Below are 19,482 nucleotides of genomic sequence, written 5' to 3' on the forward strand. Positions count from 1 at the left end.
CCACTACTTCAATAGGAACTTTAATAGAGTCGTATTTTATTTCATTCATAACTATAGGTTTTTAAGAAGCAATAAAACTACCAAGTCCAATCCTATGATTACACGAAGATTAACATCACCACCTCAAGTGAGCACACCAAAGCAGATACTTATCAAATTTATTGCCATTGGGTTGTGAGCAACAAGGCTACATGAATGGCGTAAAACCATAATGTTGTCTTATGCTATGAGAGTAAATAGAACAAATATTTGCTTTGAAACTGATATTCTGTACAACTTTGTTAAAGTGCTTGAAACATTATAAACTTAAGTAGACAACCTCAGCTTCTAAGCTCTTTCCTAGTCAATCCTAGATACAAAGTATAATCTCTAAAGTTATATTTATCAGTTTTATCATTCTATTATATTTTGTAATCTTCTATGGACATCATGAAAAAAATGTTCTGCCAACTAAATAACAAAATAAATAGTGAAGGTCTCTTCTGAATTTTTAATTAATCGATTAACATATGTACAGGAGTTTGCATTTTAATTATAGCAAAAATGAGGTTAGACATTAAAGTCATTAAATTCCTCCTAATCTCCACTGACGTGCAGCACTGTGACACTCCTTTCTGTGTACTCCTTTCTATACAACTTCAAAAGAATGATACGGCTGAACTGAGATTGTTGATATTCATTCAATCAAAAATATTCTGGAAAGCACCAGAACTGTGGCAAGGATTAACAGACCAGGTAATCCACCTTCTGCTCCAGAGGACTGATCTGAGGGCAGGCTTCTTGGGTCTGGACGTCTAAGGACTAGCCTGCATGGGTTGTGTGCCTCTTCAAATGGAATCTGGACCTCACTTGGTAGGTTTGAACTCAACTGATCACGGACCTTGGTGAAAATAAAGGAAGGAAATAGAGTATGCCAACATATAAAATACTTAAACTCATGAATCTTTCACCACCTATTCTCGTTATATAAATTATATATAAATATTCTCTCGCTCACCCTCTCAACTTGTTCAAACACACGCAAGAAGTTATGTCGAAGGACACCAGCCAGCTCATTCTCAGTCCAGTTTCTTCTCAGCAGTTCCTGGATTAGGGCTGGGTATTTTGAGACATCCTCTAACCCATGAGGGAAGCTTTTAACCAAAATGAAAACAAAATTACTCTCTAATTATTATTTTTAGGCAAACCATTGTAGAAACAGATCCCTCATTCTGAAAATTATGGTGTTGCTAAATACATTTAGTTTCATACCTTTGACACATGGAATTACAAAAGTAAACACAGAAACTTGATTTGTTTTATTCTCAGTTCTAATAAGATTTTGGGCTGAAGAATTCTGCAAGAAGAGCCTTGGCATCAACTCTGCAAGTCAATGGGTCAGGAAGAATTTTAACCTTTATTATATTCCTTTATTTAAAGTTTGCTGTAACAGGCTGGAACAAAAGATGATTCATGGCTTTTTTATATTAATTGCAGTATTCAATAATGAGCTTTGTTTTCTTTTTTCTTTTGTTTCATCACAAAACAACCTGATACTGATTGTTTAAGACAATTCTGTTTAAGAGGACTTTGCGCACTTTGCACCCAGCAGCACAACAGAGTCACTGCATCCTCTCACTGTAGGCTTTAAAAGTTCTGATTCTGACTTTCCTTAAATTTGTCACCCCTCTGTATGCATAGAAATAACCTAATATCCACCATCTTGCAGAAAATCTACCGCAGCATAGCAGCCTTCCATTTATGCCTATTGGAGGTATAAAGTTATTGATTTTTAACCCACTTCAGTCTCTTGACAACTGGACAGCTAAATTGCTGATATCATGACAAGCAAACAAAAACCACACAATTGATTTGGCTCAACAACAGCCTTTGAAATAATCTGTCTGGAGAGTGCCTCAGACAAGCGTGTTGCCTATTAGTATTAGCTTTGTTTTGTCTCAAAAGCTTTGGATTCATCATGACTATAGAATATAAAGAAGATTTAAGGTAACTTGCATGGATCTTCTGTTTGCAACATTTACCACAACAATTACAAACAAACAATTACCTGTTTAGCTAATAATTTGTGTTATCTGGTTATTGCAAATAGATTTCTTACCTTGTAGCACCTTCATAATCCCCTCCAATTCCTATTGATTCAGCTCCAATCAATTTCCTAATGTAATCAAAATGGTCTGTGAAAATAAGTGGAATAATGTATAAACTGAGATATAAGAAATACAAACCGCACATTTAAAACACATCCATTCCAGATGGACAGCTCACCAGCCACATGAGAGATGTTAGCCTCATCTCTGCAGGAAACAAATGTGTTGTGGAGATTCACCATGATCAACCCTTGGTTCTTTTTCTGAAACAAAAACACACAGGGTCATTACCAGACGTGGAGAAAAGGGTTAAATGCCACCAAACAGACTAAAATAATCTATGCATGTGTACACTCTACAGAAAAGTTATTGTTTAATCATTTCATTTGCATATAGTGTAAATTATTATGTCTGGCATATCGAGATGCCACTCAGATCCCAAAAAGAAAAACAATAAGACTAGAAGTCAAGAGGGTTTCAGAACTGTTTTATCTAGTTGTTCCTGTTCAAATGATGATTTACTGAGCTTATGTGTATGAGTAATCACACAGAAAAAAAAACGTAGAAATATCAGATTCGTGGCTATGATAAAATGTAAGTATTGATATCCAAAAGTTGATTCTGTTCATCTGGACGTAGCGTTTTCTGGGAGAAACGTTACGTCCAGATGAACAGAATCAACTTTTGGAGATTTATTTTCCTGGATGATTGAGAATGCATCAAGACGTAAGTATTGATACTATTTATTTTTCAACTTGATTAATAAATAGAAAGAAGGAAAGAATATTCTCAGTTTAAAAAAGAGCCTGAAATTACCCCGACACTGTTGACAGTAGGCTTACACACAGCTTGAATTCTTGATCATCAGCCTGTCATTAACCAGTATAAGCATTTTTTTGAAAGTACAGGGGGGGAAATGACTATCATTGTTAGGGTAAACAATTTGATATTCTCATTAACAGGTCCTCACTATAGTTCTTTTATTTCATCCTGTGAGATCACGTTCTGGTGCCTGTCTGTGTATGCAAGTAAAGGGGAAATGGCAACAGCTAAAGATGGCTGAGGAAATCATGGAGAACACAGAACGACATAAAGACATAAAAAATGCATTAAGTTGATTGTGCAAATAAGGCCTTAGGATTGAAATCAATAACTCTTAGTGGGTGAAAACTGAATAATTTCTAATGGTGGAAATCTGTTCATAAATGTTTTATGCTGTTGATACACAAAACGCATAACCATTACAAAAATTGTCTGACAGTTTTTCTTCTTTAGATATACACATAAAAACACAATTAAAATGAGCCAGTCATCAATGTGACTGATCAGACAGTTGTTTAATCAAGCGGTTAAGAAGGCAAGCAATTACTCTTAAGGTTGTATTTCTCACCAGTTCAAGTAGCAGATTGTCAGGAACATTGCGGCTGTGGTTACATATGGAGTAGGAAGAGGAATGGCTAAAAATAACCGGAGCCTTAGAGTGACTCAGAACAGCAAAGGATGTGTTCCACGAGGTGTGGGAGAGGTCCACTATCATTCCAAGTCTGTTCATCTCCTCGACTACGACCTCAAAAACACAATTAAGAACATTTTGGTGGCATCAGGAAGGAAGTCATTTATTCAGAGGAGAGGATGTTGTTACTATTAGAAATTATTAGAAAACACTCATGCAGATAACAATCAAGAGTGTCCCTGCACTTTGCTGTTGAGATCTGAATGGGAAAGGAGTAATAAAGATGTTTTCTATGTTTAAATAAGCTGCCTATAATATATTACCATATTCTAGTAATACACAAGGAGTTATTAAATGAGAAAAGTCCAGTTTGGGTTAACAGAGATTCTCTTTCCACAGCTTCCTATCAGGAGAAGATTTAGTATGCACAGTATTCCCAAATTCTAATAGTAATGAGGTTCATTTTATTTAGAAGGTTCTCAAGTTACAATAACTATACAATCTCTATTAATGCAAACATAACAACAGCAATAATGTGTAGTAGTTTTATAATAGTTATAATAGTTACTTAGTTAATACAGTTTTATGTCAACAACTGAATTTCTCTTATTTCTTCAATACAGTATGGAAGGACTGATATGTTTTTATGCTTTCTGAAAAAGGGTCAGGCAAAACTGGCATGCACGCTGACATACTGCTCTGTGGAATGTGAGATAATGAAATACAGCTGTGGCTAATGTTACTGAAACTCAGAATTACCTTCCCAAAGGATGTCAGGCTGTTATTCTCCCTCTTATATACAGGGTAAAAAGTTGAGGATGATTCAGCCCTGCATAGAAACAATATATGTATTTTAATGTCACAAGTGCTGCAAATTATTCTTCTCCTGTTTGTAATTACTTTGGGTATCTGAAGGGAACTGCTTCAGATACCCACAGCTATAGTCAATGTGAGATATCTGAGAGAGGACATATATAGGTTAATTTGCATAAAAGAAAAGGATGCCGAGGCGAAAATGTAAATATGTTTCACCTTTCTATCTTTCCTATTCTATAAACAAATACTTCTTAGATTAAATGTAGCTTAGTAGTTCCTGCTTTAGAGTTGCTATGTAGCAATAGACCATTACAGAGCCAATGCTACGTATTTGATAAAATAGAATTTCTTTTCAAAACCCAATTTATTGCGTAAATGATCATTTAAGAAAAGATCGAGATATGACTTTTTAAATACAAAGTACTAGATATACTGTAAAATATATGCTGTATAAAGTCTTTTCCTATTACCAGGGTGTATTACAAGAATGCGTGAGACCCATGGAGCGGACTCCAAGCTGGTAAAACATCCGTAGGGCAGGAAGGCTGCTGTCAATAGAGTGGCCTCCTTCGATACTTATTAAACAGGCTATCTTACCCTTGTCCTTGGAATCTTTTAGCTCTGCAATGACAGGCCCACATACAAAGCACATAAACACATAATTGGACATCATTACCTTCAGTTATCAGTTCTACTTTTCATCTGGTTACAGAAATGCAAGCTAACGTAACCATCATATTTTTGAAAAACAAACAAACAAGATAAATTTCAAAACAGTAATCTAGTAATCTAAAAACATTAAAGACATGACTATCTCCAAATTACCTCTAGTTTCAAAATTTCTTGAGAAAGTAGTTAGTAGGAAGTTCTTATCTGATTTATTCCAATCTGGCTTTTAAAAGCATCACATTACAGAAATCACTTTATGACATCTTAATGAGTGTGGATCCTGGAAATTTTACAGTTCATATTACCTCATCCTTCTCTTCAACAGACTCAGAAATGAGTTTGGGTTAGGTGGAACTGCACCCAAATAGTTCTAATCCAATCAAACAGAGTATTTAGAATCACTGTGGTTAATTTTAGCTCATCGAGTTTCTCCCACGACTCAGTCCAAGGGCCTATTTTGTTTAGTTTACATTTGTTACCACTTGGCTATGTAATTTGTAATTATACACAAGCATCTGACCATTGTTATGTCAATGGCTGCCAGTTAGAATGAGTCATTTAATCCTGGAGAACACAAAAATCTAGACTTCATTCATTCCTATTTCACTGGCATTAAGGATGGGATAAAATTAAAGTACTTGTTCTTCTTATTGGTCCTGATGATTATTCTTATAGTCGCCCTGCTGACCTTGAACAATGACACACTGACCTAAAATCATCTGCTGGAGGTTTAGGGGAGTATTTCTGATCAACAACTTAATTTTAAACAGCATATCAAAAGTCCAGACGAGTCTTGTGTTGTGAAATATTTGTTGCATAACTCAGACCAGTACTTATGAATAATATAAGGGCATACCTTATATCCGCACCCTCATTTCCCCCTGATTAGATTACTGCAACTCACTGTTTACATGCCTAAAAGTTTGGAGGAGTGAACCATCTATAAAACACTGCAGCAGTACTACTCACCACTCCTTTTTCAGGCAATTTTTGTTTTTTGTTTTGTGCATTTTATGTTCAATATAGGTATTTGTTGTGCCTGAAAATTAACAAATAAATGAAATGAAATGAAATGAACATGCCATTCCAGTCCTTGCAGATTTACACTAGCTTCCCATTCACTACAGTCCAATTTAAGATTTCCACTGATTATTTTTAAATCACTTCTATTTTAGAAGTCCTAACGTCTAATAGATCAGAGAATCGATTACTTCTACATGTTCCACAGTCCAAGCTTAAAACCAAGGGGTTTCCATGCATTTTGAATAATTTTAAACCAATGTTTTGTGTAAATACTGCAAAACACCTTATAACTTTGGTTTAGAAATGTGCCATAGAAATATAGTTAGTTATTATTATTAAGAAAGTGTACAATACCCTGGACAGATGTGACCAGTTCAAACTCCTTGTACTCAGTGCACATACGTCTCACCACATCTATTTGTTCCAGAGTAAGCCTCACAGCATCCTTCTGCTGAGCACCACACAGTACGTAGACAGCAAACATCTGATACAACATATCACAGAACATTAGACACATTTTACTAACCAATAAATCTCAGATGTAGATGGATTTTTTTTTCCCAGATTGCGCTGTGAACACTTGTGAAATTGCAATACCTGTGTCTGCACATGGCCTGCTTTGAAACGGGATATGTCTGTGGATACTTTGGAGAGGTTACGAAGGTCAACTTGGCTTAGGTGGTTGTTGTGACGAATCCTCAACTGGAGAGCAAGGTCATTGTGACTGACAGAGAGACGGGATAGTGGGTGATACAAAATGGAGGGGCATTTTAATTTATGATAATTTATGTATCTTGTATGTATGATGCACACTTTACCCATCAATCAGTGGATGTGTGGACATCAATTCATCTACGTCAGAGCATTCACATATTTTGGCACACAGAGAGAAAACCACCAGAGCTTCGATAAACTGCATCCAGAAGCTGTGTGAAGCATGTTTTCCACTTTTCCAAGAAGGCATATCTGAACACAGAACACGCATCAACGCGTTACAGTTATCTGATAAGGCAAAGAAGAATAACATGTGAATGATCAACACGTGCACACACAGAATATTTTGGATCTGTAATTTATTTTGAAAGGAGCGCAGCGCAGCTTGGAGTGCTACAGAAATATTATAGCGGCACCTTTAAATATCATCGTAATAAACTTCCTGCTTTTTATCGAATGTATGAGTTCTGGAATACATTAAACTGCAACTCCAATAAATATAATAAGTATTTTGGGATCGTCTGTTTTGGCTTTTTTTTTTTTTTTTAATTGAAACTCAAGTCCACATTAAAATAGCCTATAAAAACAACGTACCATTTAAGCGTGCTTGAAAGTGGAATAATGAAAAAGGTAATTGCTCGGGATAATTAGTGCATGCTCATAATGAACCATTTGTAACTATAGACAGCGCGGAACAGCAAAATTTAAACAATATACTTACCAGCCAGGTCGATGAAATATGAGCTGTATGGCCACTTTGTTTAGCAACTGTGCACGCACTGTACCAACTTTCCACTCTCCGCCCCACACAAACGTAGAGCAAACCTTTACAAAACTGGAGAGCTGCCTGTGTGGTGCATTCACGTGCTATCGGAAAATTGCTAATTCATATAAATTATTTATCGCTTGATGTTGTAGAAGAACTGCATTTTGCAGGACCGGGTTCTACAAGGACTTTAATCATGCTTTACTTCGTTCTGTCGCTCCTCTTTTGACTTTTCCAAATTTGGTAGTGGTATAGCCTGCTATCAACGGGTAAGCAAAACAAACAAATAAATGAAGATGTGAGGGAAAAACTACAAAAACTGTATTTCTCCTTTTTTACGTATTCTATACTGTTGTATCTGTAGGTTCCATAACTAGTATGTGGAGTTTTAAGTATACATTTATTTGCTAAACTGCGTCGCCTTATTTGGAAATACAAATTGACAACTGCGAATTGAAAGCATGATAAAACCTGAAAATTTGAAGTTGCCATCTGCTGGCCAGATAGTAAATCACATTGTTAATGACCCATGTGTTTGATTTGGAAAAGAATTTACGTGGGTAGTCGACTTTCTGACCAGATTGTTTAACACAATCCAGATCAGTTAGAAACTTAAGGAAGGCAAAAGAAGTGTACAGTGTATGTGCAGAGCTGTAGTAACCACAGAGGGATAAAGTTGAATTAAGCTGCATTAAGAAGAGAAGTGACAATCAGCGAACAGTTTAGTTTCATGCCGAGAGACTGCCAGTTGCGATGATTGCTTTGAGGGTGTTGATGGAGAAGTATTGAGAAGGTCAGAAGGAGCTGCAGTGTGTATTTTGAGGATGTGACGAAACAGATCATAGAGTGCCAAGAAACTAACGTGAGGGTGGTGCAAGACATGCATGAGGACAGCGAGACAGTGGTGAGGTGTGCGCTAGGAGACTGATGGATTACAACGGGGATTGGCTCTGAATCCGTTGTTCTTTGCAATGGTGATAAGTAGGATGACAGATGATGAGGTCAGGCAGGAGTCTCTGTGGACTATGATGTTTGATCACAACATTGTGATCTGTAGTGACATTAGGTAGCAGATGAAAGAGAACCTGGAGAGGTGGAGGTATACTCTTTAGAAAAGAAGAAAACAGTCAGTACAAGTAAAGCAACATACCACGTGTGCAAATGAAAGGGGAATAGGTGTAACAGTGAAGATGCAAAGTGTAGAGATAGTGAATGTGGACAAGTTTAAATACCTGGGATCAACCAGCCAAAGAGATGGACAGTACACATGAGTGATGAAGAAGAGAGTGCACGCAGGTTGGAGCAGGTGAGCATCAGGGGTGAAAGGAATAGCACATAGTGAGGCCTGCTGTTATGGATGGATTGGAGATGGTGGAACTGAAGAAAAGAGTTGGAGGTTTGGAAAAGTTGAAGTTTAGGTTTTTGCCGGGGGTGACCAGGACGGACAGAATTAGAAATTAGTTTATCAGATGGACAACTCAGGCTGTTTAAGATGGTTTGAACACGTGCAGAGGAGGGATAGCAGATATACTGGACTGGAATATGTAAATGTCAGGCAAGAGGAAATGAGGAAGATCGCAGAGAAGATTCGTGGATGTAGTGAAAGAGGACATGCAGACAGAGGAGGATGCTAGAGATGGGATGAAATGGAGACAAATGTGCTAAACTTTAATGGAAGCAGCCAGAAGAAGATCTGTTGGTGAGACAAGCCTGTTGCTAGGAGAGGGGAAAAGAACAAAAACCTGACCCCATAGTCACCATCGAGTTTAGCTAAGTTAAGGCAGTAGTGGTTAGAAGTTACATCCTTTCTGATCAGCTGACAAAATATTTTAGTAAGTGAATTTATAAGATTTGTAAAAAAGGGCGGAAAGAAAGGTATATGTTTTGTTGAATAATTTCTGATCTGGATTTTTTGGTGGTAAATAAAACTAAAAGTACTTCCTTTGGTGACAAGAGGATATTAGTAACAGGCCTATTTCATAACAGACATCCTCACAATTGTAGAAGGAAAATGACAGCATCTTTAATCACATTACCTGTGGTGAGTGAGGCATCATCAAGACTGAAAACTAAAACTTAAAACACCAAGACTGAAATGAGTGATTGTTCATTTTATTATTTGGGCCTACAGATGCTCACATTTTCTACTGTGGCTTGTGATTTGTAAATTTGTCAGAAGTTTCAGGCTTTGCAGTGTTACGACAACTGATACCAAATTGTGCTTTCAGGAAGCTGGATGATTTTTCACGCTCACAGAGTGACAGAGACTATTTGCAACACAAATTTGCAGTTTTGCATTAAAGCACCACCACAACAGCTCAAGGTAAGAACCCATTTATATAACACAGTAATCATATATTTACTATTAATAAAATAATGAGGGTCCTGGGATGATAATCAGGGGCTGAACCGATTGTAGAAGTTTGGCTCTTTACTTTCGAGAGGAAAACTCCTTAGTAGTTTAGTGGAGAAATTGTGATACATTTTCAGTTTACTTTTTTTTGCGTTAACTTGGTTTACTCTGGAGATATGAAACCTCTTCCTGTTTTGTACCAGTGGTGTGCATACTTTGCGTGTTACTGATACAGAGCTATGTAGATTGTGAGTTATTATGTTGCAAGTATGTGTCACACACAGATAAATAGATAATACTTGACATTTATTTAAACAGTTGGCAGTTGTTTTATTAAAATTGTAATTTCTGAATTGGTTCAACCATAAATGAAAACACTAAAGTTAACTTTAAAGTTGCTCAAATTTGTGCAGTTGCAGTGAACTTACAACCTGAACTCAGTGGATGACCTACTCTTCTTCACATTCGAATATGAAAATATCCAGGGGAAATTTCTGTTTTGCTTTCATTATTATTATTACTATTATTATTGTTATTTTTTTATTCCTTCTCTAATGTAACACATCCAAACATATATCTAATTGAAAAGCTCTCTGAGCTCTGCTTCATTATTGTTAACAGGCACCAGAATAAGGAAAAGGAAGGCGATAACACAAGGTGTGTGTGTGTGTGTGTGTGTGTGTGTGTGTGAAAACTTCCATTATAATATCATCGAAACATGAAAAAACACTGGCTGCTTTTTCTACATTTAGTGAAAATTATAATGAAGCTGTTTTGGCTATATTTCATTTTCTGTAAGGTACAATGTCTCCTTTTGAAACTGTTCTACATACACGTACTTACAGAAAGAAGAAAAAGTAAAAACAGCCTGATCATCAAAACCAGCTGGCTGGGGACCATCAAACATTTGTGCCCAGGTCTGTCTACATGGTATGTTTTCATCTGTAAACATGAAAGCTCAATTTGTGCCTCTTTGTCTTGATGCTTTAGGCATGTGTTCAAGATATCACTTTTTAAAACTATGGGCTGTTTACCAATTTATATACAAATTATGATTTAAAAATAATAATAAAAATTAACAATAATAATAATTATTACTTTTATTATATTTTGTAAGTTTATCTATTTATGCTAAAAAACACTGCATAATGTACAGTTGACCATGCAATCTGAACCTCACCATAAAAGTTGAGGTTCAGATTACAAGCCCTGCTTTGTAATGCTTTTTTACTTGGAATGTGCTTGCACTTAATGAACCTGAGTTGAATTGTGCAAATGTGAATTAGTCTGGTGTTGATGGGGAGCATCAGGGCACCACAAATGAATTTCAATTAATTTTAGTGGGAACATGCAAAGCCTGATTTTGTGGTCCACCCACTGATATTTGGCCTTGTAGTCTGTAATGAGTAGAGTGATTCGGCTCTGATTGGAGCACCCCACTGTTGCAATGGAGTAATCACAACCGTGTTGATATTACTCTACCAATCCTCCCACTGCGCAGAGTGGACCCCCAACTGACACTGTTTGAATTCAAATAACCAAATCATTTAGTCATATTGTCAACCTTGCTGTGGAATGTGATTGGCAAAATAACTGATGAAATCCTGTTAAAACCTTATAGTGTGTGTTCACAGTTTGATGACGGAGCTTAAGCCCAATCCTTTTAATTAGCATGTCAGATTCCTGCATGTGTTTTAGTTTATGACATTGAAAGCACAAGGGCTGGGCTACATTTAGGTTAGTCATGTCAGAAAATAGATTTTCTGAATAATTATACTCATCTTCTGTGGAGATGGAGTCACAGAAAAACATTTTGATCTTGAGGGAAAAAATGAAGTATAGTGACAAAATGACAGTTAAGTAATTCCACTGGTGTCATTTTTATATTTATATATATATATATAAATATATGCTGCGAACCCTCTTTTGCTATTGATTTCTCACATTTCTGAAAGGCAATTCTGTGTGTCAAATGCAATCTTTAAAAAAAAAAGATTCAGAAAGTCATGTAACAAGGTGATCACTCTTTTAATTTATGTAGCAATGTATTAAAAATCATTATTGTGGCATTTAAAATGTTTTATTCCTGCATTATTCATTTGACTGGTCAGACATGAGTTTTATAGCAGACATGTTAAATGTTTTTCTGGGTAGCGGCTATTCACTTTAATTCAATTTAGGTTTATTTATATAGATCCAAATTACCACAACAGTTGCTTCATAGTGTATTATACAGTAAGGTAAAGGCCCTACTGTAATGTGGAGAAAATTCATTAACGTCAATAATCAAATTATTTCCTATGAGAAAGACTTTACAAAGGTAGGAAAGAAGAAACCTTAGGCTGCCCCTCCCTGAACCATTCTCTTGGAATAACAGCCATCTGCCATGATGAGTTGAGGGGTGATAAGAGCAGTTTCCATCAATTCCCAAGCAAAAATAAATGAAATAAAAAAGAAACATACAAAACAAATACTAACTAAAATTGTGTGAAATGCAATGTATTATGTACTCAATAAGCTGTGCAGTCACTGTAATATAATGTCATGTTGTGATATTAGGAATCAATGGCAGTGCAAGTTAAACTGGTGTCAAACAGCGATTCCAACAACGAAAATATTTTCAGCCAAACAAGAGGGAAAAAGCCATCTAAGGATTTGTGTTGAATTTCATTGTTCCTCTGTGAATTTAAAAAAATAAGATGTTGAAAAAGACACCGTAGCAGTCTAATTATACTACATTTTCCCGCATTATCCTGGTCTTTTCTTTTTTGGTCTTTTCTTTTTTGGTCTTTTAAGAAAACTTCTTCTTTTCTCACACAGGAAATCAGGATTTAGTTTCACAGTTAAATGCAGCCAGACAGTGCTAAGAATTATGAATTGTATGTTTTCATCTCTAAACATAGCCAGTATTTTTGAGCAGTTCATTCGCAATATTAACTGCAGTACTGCATCTTCAACAGATTGTACATGTGCACAGTTGAGATCAAAAGGTGAAGCCTGGAAAAATTTAAAGGGTCTTACTGTTTCCAGCTTACCATTAGGGTTTATTTCCTTCTTCTATCTTCTTCTGAGCATTACTGGAAAAGTACAAAGCTAATGTTGTTTGTTTTTTTCCCCCCCTGTAATTCACAGATATCGGTCCCTGAGCCTAGCCTCTTTGTTCCTCATCAAGGCCTTTCAGAAAAGATACGGGGCATAATGTGTTACCATGAAACCTCATTTATTCAAATTCTTTAATCTAATTGAGTCCTCTCATTATCGCATAGAGGAGGAAATGAGGATAAAAGGGTGAAATGTTGTTGTCTCTGAGAAAAGGCAAGACTTTAACATACCAGCCTTGAGATTGCCATTAAATGATCCAAAAAATAGCATAGCCCAGAGCTCCCATTTGCTTGTTGTAAATGCTTTGTTATATTCTTAAAACTGTATTATAGATAATAAGCTCGTCAGATAATGGTGTTGTATTCTGTGGCCATTTAGCTTTGTTGTGGAAATCATCTAGTGCACTGGGCCATTTATGTCTGTCAGATACATCAATAATAGTGCTCTTGAGCAAGTTGTTTTTCTGCGGTTGACTTGAGACTTACTTCTCCACTAGAGGGCAGCAGCCATTAGTTGATTTTTTTTTTCATATTTCTAAACCTCTCATATAGGAAAATTATTTGAATACCAGTGTAATGTATATCACTTACAGCTGCATGTTAGTTATGGAATACAGCAAAAAGAGCTCCAGAAAATCTTAAATTTTCCCAGATTTTCAAACTTAAAATCTTAGACTTTGTCAAATTTTCCTGTAACAAAGTCTAAAAGCAAACTCTGAGTGATTGTTTTAGTTGTCGTGTATTTTAAAAAAAAAAAATCAGTTTAAATACATTTAAATACACCGAGCCTTCATCTTCAGTCGCAGCTTTTGAAAAAATGTTGAAGACGTCTTGGTCTTCAAACTTCTTTTGCCCTGGATTCTGGCAGCCCTGTAGTCAGTGTTCATTATCTGCTCTTACAGCTTTGACTTCAGCACAGCAATTACATCCTCAGCTGCACTGATTAATCCAACATGGAGGCATTTCACAAAATGGTTTTGAAAAGACATTTCCAGACACTTACCAGGGAGTAGCTGTGGCACAGCTTGTTTATGCAGATAGACCACAGCCAGTCAATTGGCAATAAGATGTTTTCAATGACTGCTTAAGTGTTCTCTTAACCTCTAGTGTACACTGTGCAGAAAACAATAGACTGTCTGGAAAATGATTAATTTAATCTGCTTTAGCCCTGACATATAGTTGAGGTGCCTGATGTCATGTTTGGGTAATGTATGTTTTTCTATTGTTCAACATATTCCCTCTATGGCCATTCATTAATATGTCTCCAGCACTCTCTGCTTAACTGCTTAACCTTCCATTCTTTCCTAGCAATCACACAATCAATCACTGGCCCATTACTTGACAAGGCAGACAAAGAGAGTGTATGAGTGAGAAAAACCTTTTGGCCTGTCTCAACAAGCAAGAGGAATGTCGACTTCAGAGGGCTAACACAAGCAGAAAACATAGGCCCAGTAAATATTCAATTTAAAGGATTCCCAGATAAGGCGAGTTGAAAAATTGAGGCAGCACCCATTCTTCTAGATAAGAGAAGACGGAGCCATCTGGAGGCTGGGAGATAGCGAACTCCCACGCCATCCCAGAGACCTCACTCTCATCTGCTGCAGCGGCAGAGAAGGGAAAAAAATGGAGTGCCAACACTTTCATTATGTTAACTTCAAAATGAATTTATTCACATTCAGTGCATGTAGTCATTGGCTTTGGCAAAAAGGAGGTTACTGTTGTGTCCACCATAACAGAAAACTGTAATCAGCCTTAAAATAATGCTTTCCTTTGTCATTTATGATTGAAGTATGCAGTGAGTATTTAATGAATTCTTCACAGAAAAACATTCTGACCTTCAGAAAAAACGAGAATGCAATATATATATGTAACAATATATATGTATGCGGTGCGTGTGCATCTGTGTATGATGTGTGTGTGTGGGGCGCATTAACTAAACGAACAGAATTTAAGCCTAGGCCTGTATTTCCTCCAAATTCACCTTGACTGCATGCTTGAAAACCACCAGCTAAACATTACTGGCAAAACAGACTCTCAGCTTGTGAATAACCTTGTCCACATTCCTTTAATGCACTTTGTTGACTCCTTCACCATACTATTTCATGCCAGCCTCATTGGATTTAGTGCTGGGATGATGCTTTTGTCAGGATGTTTTATCTGTTCTCTCAGTCAGGTACGCTTTGCCATTATCCCTAATTACCCCCACTGCATTTCACACTTGGCCCAGAATTCTTAGTGCTTAATAACAGATGCGGGTCGATTTGAAATGTACTTATAGTGGCATTATCTGTTCAACCTGGATCGTAGACTGACTGTCCCATAGGCTCTTGGATGAAAGCTGTTAACTCTGTGATAACAATGACCTGGAATGATAACCTTCCTGCAGTCTTGAGGACACACAGTTTGCTACATATGTCCTGTATTGCAGTCACAGCATTTTGTATTCAACCTTGGATGCTCTGCTGTGCTCTGATTCATTTAATGGGATCGAGAGGGAGGTTAATCACTGTGTCCGTCATAGACTGTTAAAGTGCTGTATGACTGCTATATGAAATACTAGCATTTTTCTTTCTTTGTCCAGTGAGTTCGAAAGCAAATGCCGTAGACCTGACTTTCCTTTTTTTTCTCCTCTTTTAACATCCACTAACAATGCCACCCTCCAATTAGGAGTCACTTTGATTAATCTACTTTAGGGGGTCGACATTTGCATTTGCAGATTTTCATTAAGATCGGCATTAAGACAAGGTTCCACTTATCTAAGTTATTATGCGTGGAACATATGGGTGATTAAATGGAAAAGGTCTTAAGTATTTGGATTGATTAATTCACCGGAAGGTTTATTTTGTTTGTGTTGCTCAGAACAACTTTTAAAGAAATTTTTAATCCATAAAATTCATTACATATGCCCTCAGTTGTTGTTTTTTCCTACTGCTGTGGAGTCTGCAGAGTGTAGAATTTTGATCCAAGCACCAAAAGCGTCTGCAGCATCCAGTTAAGCTTCTGCAATTACTTAGAGGTACTGCTTTTGCAACTAAAATGGTATCTAAATGGCGTGAAAATGCAGGGAGGCAATGCATAAAAAAATGGAAAAAGTATACAGCCATTTTATTTGCTTTTCTGTCAACTCCAAGTGCATAGCGTTACTTTGAAAGCTTAGCTCCTTTTATACCATAATTTATAGCATGTTATTTTGCTTATGAAATGTAAGAATATACCCGAAGAGCTAGACTACAATTGATATAGTGGGTGGCTAGGCCTATAGGCTGAAACAGGAAGGAGAGCAGCTAGTTGGTTTCATTTAATATTTTTACAGGAACAGTGTAGTGTGAAGCTCTGTCAAACCTAGTTTTAATCCTTTTCTCCACTGTGTTGTGTGATGTTATATTGCTATCTTAATGATAATCTGTGCCTGTATTTCTGCCCTAGGCATTTCTGTCAGGCTGGGTTGGTTTAGGACTGCGCCTTATCAACAGCTTTGTCATTAAATCAGCTTTTTCTACAGACAAATTTCACTGCTGTTATTCTTATCAAAAGAACAGCGCACTGTGATTTTCTGTTCAATCGCAGCTTTGCAAATTCAATGATGTTTGAGTAAGAAAGATGAAATACAAATGAAAAATCCCACTGAAAAAAAGCATTTATTTAATTTTGTTTTCATGAGAGTTAATACTCAGACAAATAAAATGTGTATGCTGTGCATTTGTCATGTCACCAGTGGCTTTGGTTGCGCGTGTGTGTGTATGTGTGTGTGCACATGTGCGTTGGCGTACGTGTGTGTGTCTACTCGGATCTACATTTATATTCCGAAAGGTTAAATTTAAAAGCATGGGGAAAATGGTTGCTGAGATGACTGTAGCATAAGGCAAACAAATGATTTTATCCACAGGTTGTTAATAGTTTACTGAAAGCAGTAACCTAGAACCTATGAAATTCATGGCTTTTGTTAGTGTGAAATAGGATGTAATATTTTTTTTCTAGATGTCATATATTAGCATGGTACCACACATCATCAAAGTTTTCTGGATGTGAGAGACCATGTTGGACGTACCACAAAAGACGTCCTGTAAATGCTGTATGTCCAGAGGCAGCCTGTTAGGTCCCAGTCAAACTGACCTCTGGAGGATGGAATTGGTAGTCAGTTCTTCTGAGAAAGCACTGTTCTGTCTGAGTGGATGTTCTGATTGTCTCAGCATTGTGCTTGAGTGGAGTGCAGTGCCAAATGAACGCCTCTGATTCAATCCTCTCCACTGTGACACCAGTTGGGCCAGTCAGTGAGGAGGAAGGACTGAGGCTCCTTCCCCTAAACACACTCTCTTACAGTCAGGGAAACTGGTGTATGGCAAAGGTCCAAGGGATCTCTTGGATGCTGTTGCAGGTTCAGTACCCTCTCTTTCTTCCCACAATGCACTGAGAGTCTCTGGAGGCTGGTAGCCTGGTTCCTGGGGATCCAGAGGATCTTTGGAAAGAAGGATGCTGATGGAGGGCACAGTCCTGTGCACTGTCATCTCGGATGTCCCTCCTTCAGTACTCTCCCACACTTCTTTTACAACCTTATACCGGAGTTTGGTCAGCTGGTGCAAGCAGCCCACTTTTCGTTTCATGATCTCGGCACAGGTGATGGTCTTTGTGACGGCACGACCTGACCCGGTAAAAACCACTTGTCTGAGCCCACCGCCACTCACATTTACCCCACTTATTCCCTTCTCTCCTTGCATCCGTGCCATGGCAAATCCCATTAAATTGCGAATCTTGCTTCCTTCCTTAACGCGCATCTCCAGCACCCCAGAAGCTAGCCCTGGGAAGGGACAGGGACTGTCCTCCTCAGTTCGGCACACTTTTTTGAATCCTTCTTGCCCTAATTTGAGTGCAGGAGGAGGGACTGGGAGTGGTGCTGGTTTCACTGGCCTAGAAACATTATTAACCCCACCTGGCTGTCCAGCATTGTTATAGGCTTGGCTTTGATAAACAGGGCACATGCTTGAAGTTACCCCATTCTCCATTTGGATTGGTCTGTTCAACTCCAGTCCTGGGTGGGGCTTCACGCCATCTCTGCTCAGGTACTGGTTCTGGCCACTGACCACTCCACACGCCGTGAACATTTGTGCAGTCCTCAGTGATCCACCGTAATGTTAGTCCAGGCACACACTTTTCCCACAGCTTAACATAATTTTCTTATGCATGTGGCACTTCTCCTTCTCTCTCCAGTGAACAGCTGTAAAGTTTCAAGACTTCATATTACCTCCTCCTCAAGAGCGCTATCAAAAAATTATTTAATGCTCTCCAAGACAGAGCTGCAGAAACAAGATAAATGTGTTGCTGGTAAATTAAGAGCAGTGCTGGGACCTTTAAAGATGTTCTTTAAAGAGCATCTAAATTTCATACCACAGACTGTTTGGAAAGTGCTCTGAAGATGAATAAAAAATCAATATATAAAGCTAAGTTATCCACTTTCTTTCATTTGTAAGTATTTTATACGGTGGGTTATTTTCTTCTTGAATAGCAGTAAAAAATAAAATAGAGTTCTCTGTTGATTCTTCAGCAAAACTTTTCTAAAGAGAACCTGAAAGCTCAAATTAGGACTCCACCTTTTCTTTAGCGATCCAATCCAGCGCTGTTGATTTTGATGTGCTGGTCGTGTCACGTTCAACTCAAAATTGACATCTGGGGATGTCCATCTCTTAAGTTCCACGTCCTGATTTGGACCTCTGGATGTTTTACTCCAGCTTGAGTAGGTCTGTGTCTCCTCTCCGTGTTCTCATTTTGACATCCACTGTAGATGAGGCCAGGGTTACACAGATGTCTGCAACTGGGGTGTCGTCCCTAGAGTTCTGTCTTGTCTTCAGTGATGCTCTGGGAAGTGTGTTCTGTTCCCCACAAAGAGACATAAGGGACAGAAGCTGCCTCACAAATGCTCACAGGAGGAGTGTCTGTGTGGCTGAGGGGGAGCATGAGGGAAAGGGGAGACAGCCCTCTTAAAGGCACAGGTCTTTTCATCTTTTAGACGAACACCCTCCCCTCCACAACTGAAGCCTGCCATCTGAGGAAAAAGAGAAGGGAGACGGCTACTGTGTCCCTTTAAAACCTAGAATGCAGATCCCCGGCAACTTTGTCAATCTCTTTAGAGGACGTTCCAGTGTTCAATGTACATGACTGATTAAACCTGAGTTCTGAAATAGAGACTCAGTCAACCTTTAAAAATGCATTTTCAGCTTCGAAACAATGAATTAAATTAGCTCTGTTATAATTGAAAACATCCTTCAAAGAGCTACTGAAAGTCAGCAGCATTAAATTGCACTGTACTTAGCCTTTATCCTATTAGATGTTTGTGACCATTGCTATTTACATAATGCACCATTAATGGCTTCATTGCCGAGGCAATCAGGTCGTGCGGTAAGAATGCCTGTCTCTTAACGCATGGATTGTTATATTGTCGCAACCCTGGATAATCCTTGCGATCAAGGACACAAAGATCGCAAAATGCATAGAAGCATGACTTTTAT

The 19,482-nt window shown here is 37.8% G+C and overlaps 2 protein-coding genes across 3 annotated transcripts; both read right to left on the reverse strand.

The window, feature by feature from the left end:
* Positions 1 to 165: 165 nt before the first annotated feature.
* On the reverse strand, positions 166 to 7,585 carry dpep2 (dipeptidase 2). Of its 2 annotated transcripts, none has more exons than XM_006779797.3 (11): positions 7,484 to 7,585; positions 6,867 to 7,014; positions 6,646 to 6,772; positions 6,403 to 6,532; positions 4,827 to 4,977; positions 4,300 to 4,369; positions 3,478 to 3,654; positions 2,266 to 2,350; positions 2,099 to 2,174; positions 998 to 1,133; positions 166 to 880 (listed from the first exon to the last, which is right to left on the reverse strand). In XM_006779797.3, the coding sequence occupies exons 2-11, from the start codon at positions 7,010 to 7,012 to the stop codon at positions 677 to 679; spliced, it is 1,302 nt and encodes a 433-aa protein (XP_006779860.1). In that variant the 5' UTR covers positions 7,013 to 7,014; positions 7,484 to 7,585; the 3' UTR covers positions 166 to 676. The 2 variants fall into 2 exon arrangements, with proteins under 2 accessions (XP_006779860.1, XP_035761450.1); XM_035905557.2 differs by having other exon boundaries at positions 6,867 to 7,050; positions 7,484 to 7,568.
* A 7,096-nt stretch (positions 7,586 to 14,681) lies between these two features.
* LOC102785042 (ribonuclease P protein subunit p25-like protein) lies at positions 14,682 to 18,885 on the reverse strand. Its single transcript, XM_006779798.3, has one exon. It carries the CDS (start codon positions 18,079 to 18,081, stop codon positions 17,251 to 17,253), a length of 831 nt encoding a protein of 276 aa, XP_006779861.1. The 5' UTR covers positions 18,082 to 18,885; the 3' UTR covers positions 14,682 to 17,250.
* Between the last annotated feature and the right edge of the window lie 597 nt (positions 18,886 to 19,482).

Source organism: Neolamprologus brichardi, chromosome 1, assembly GCF_056152115.1.
Source record: "Neolamprologus brichardi isolate AB-2024 chromosome 1, ASM5615211v1, whole genome shotgun sequence".
NCBI classification, from domain to species: domain Eukaryota; kingdom Metazoa; phylum Chordata; class Actinopteri; order Cichliformes; family Cichlidae; genus Neolamprologus; species Neolamprologus brichardi.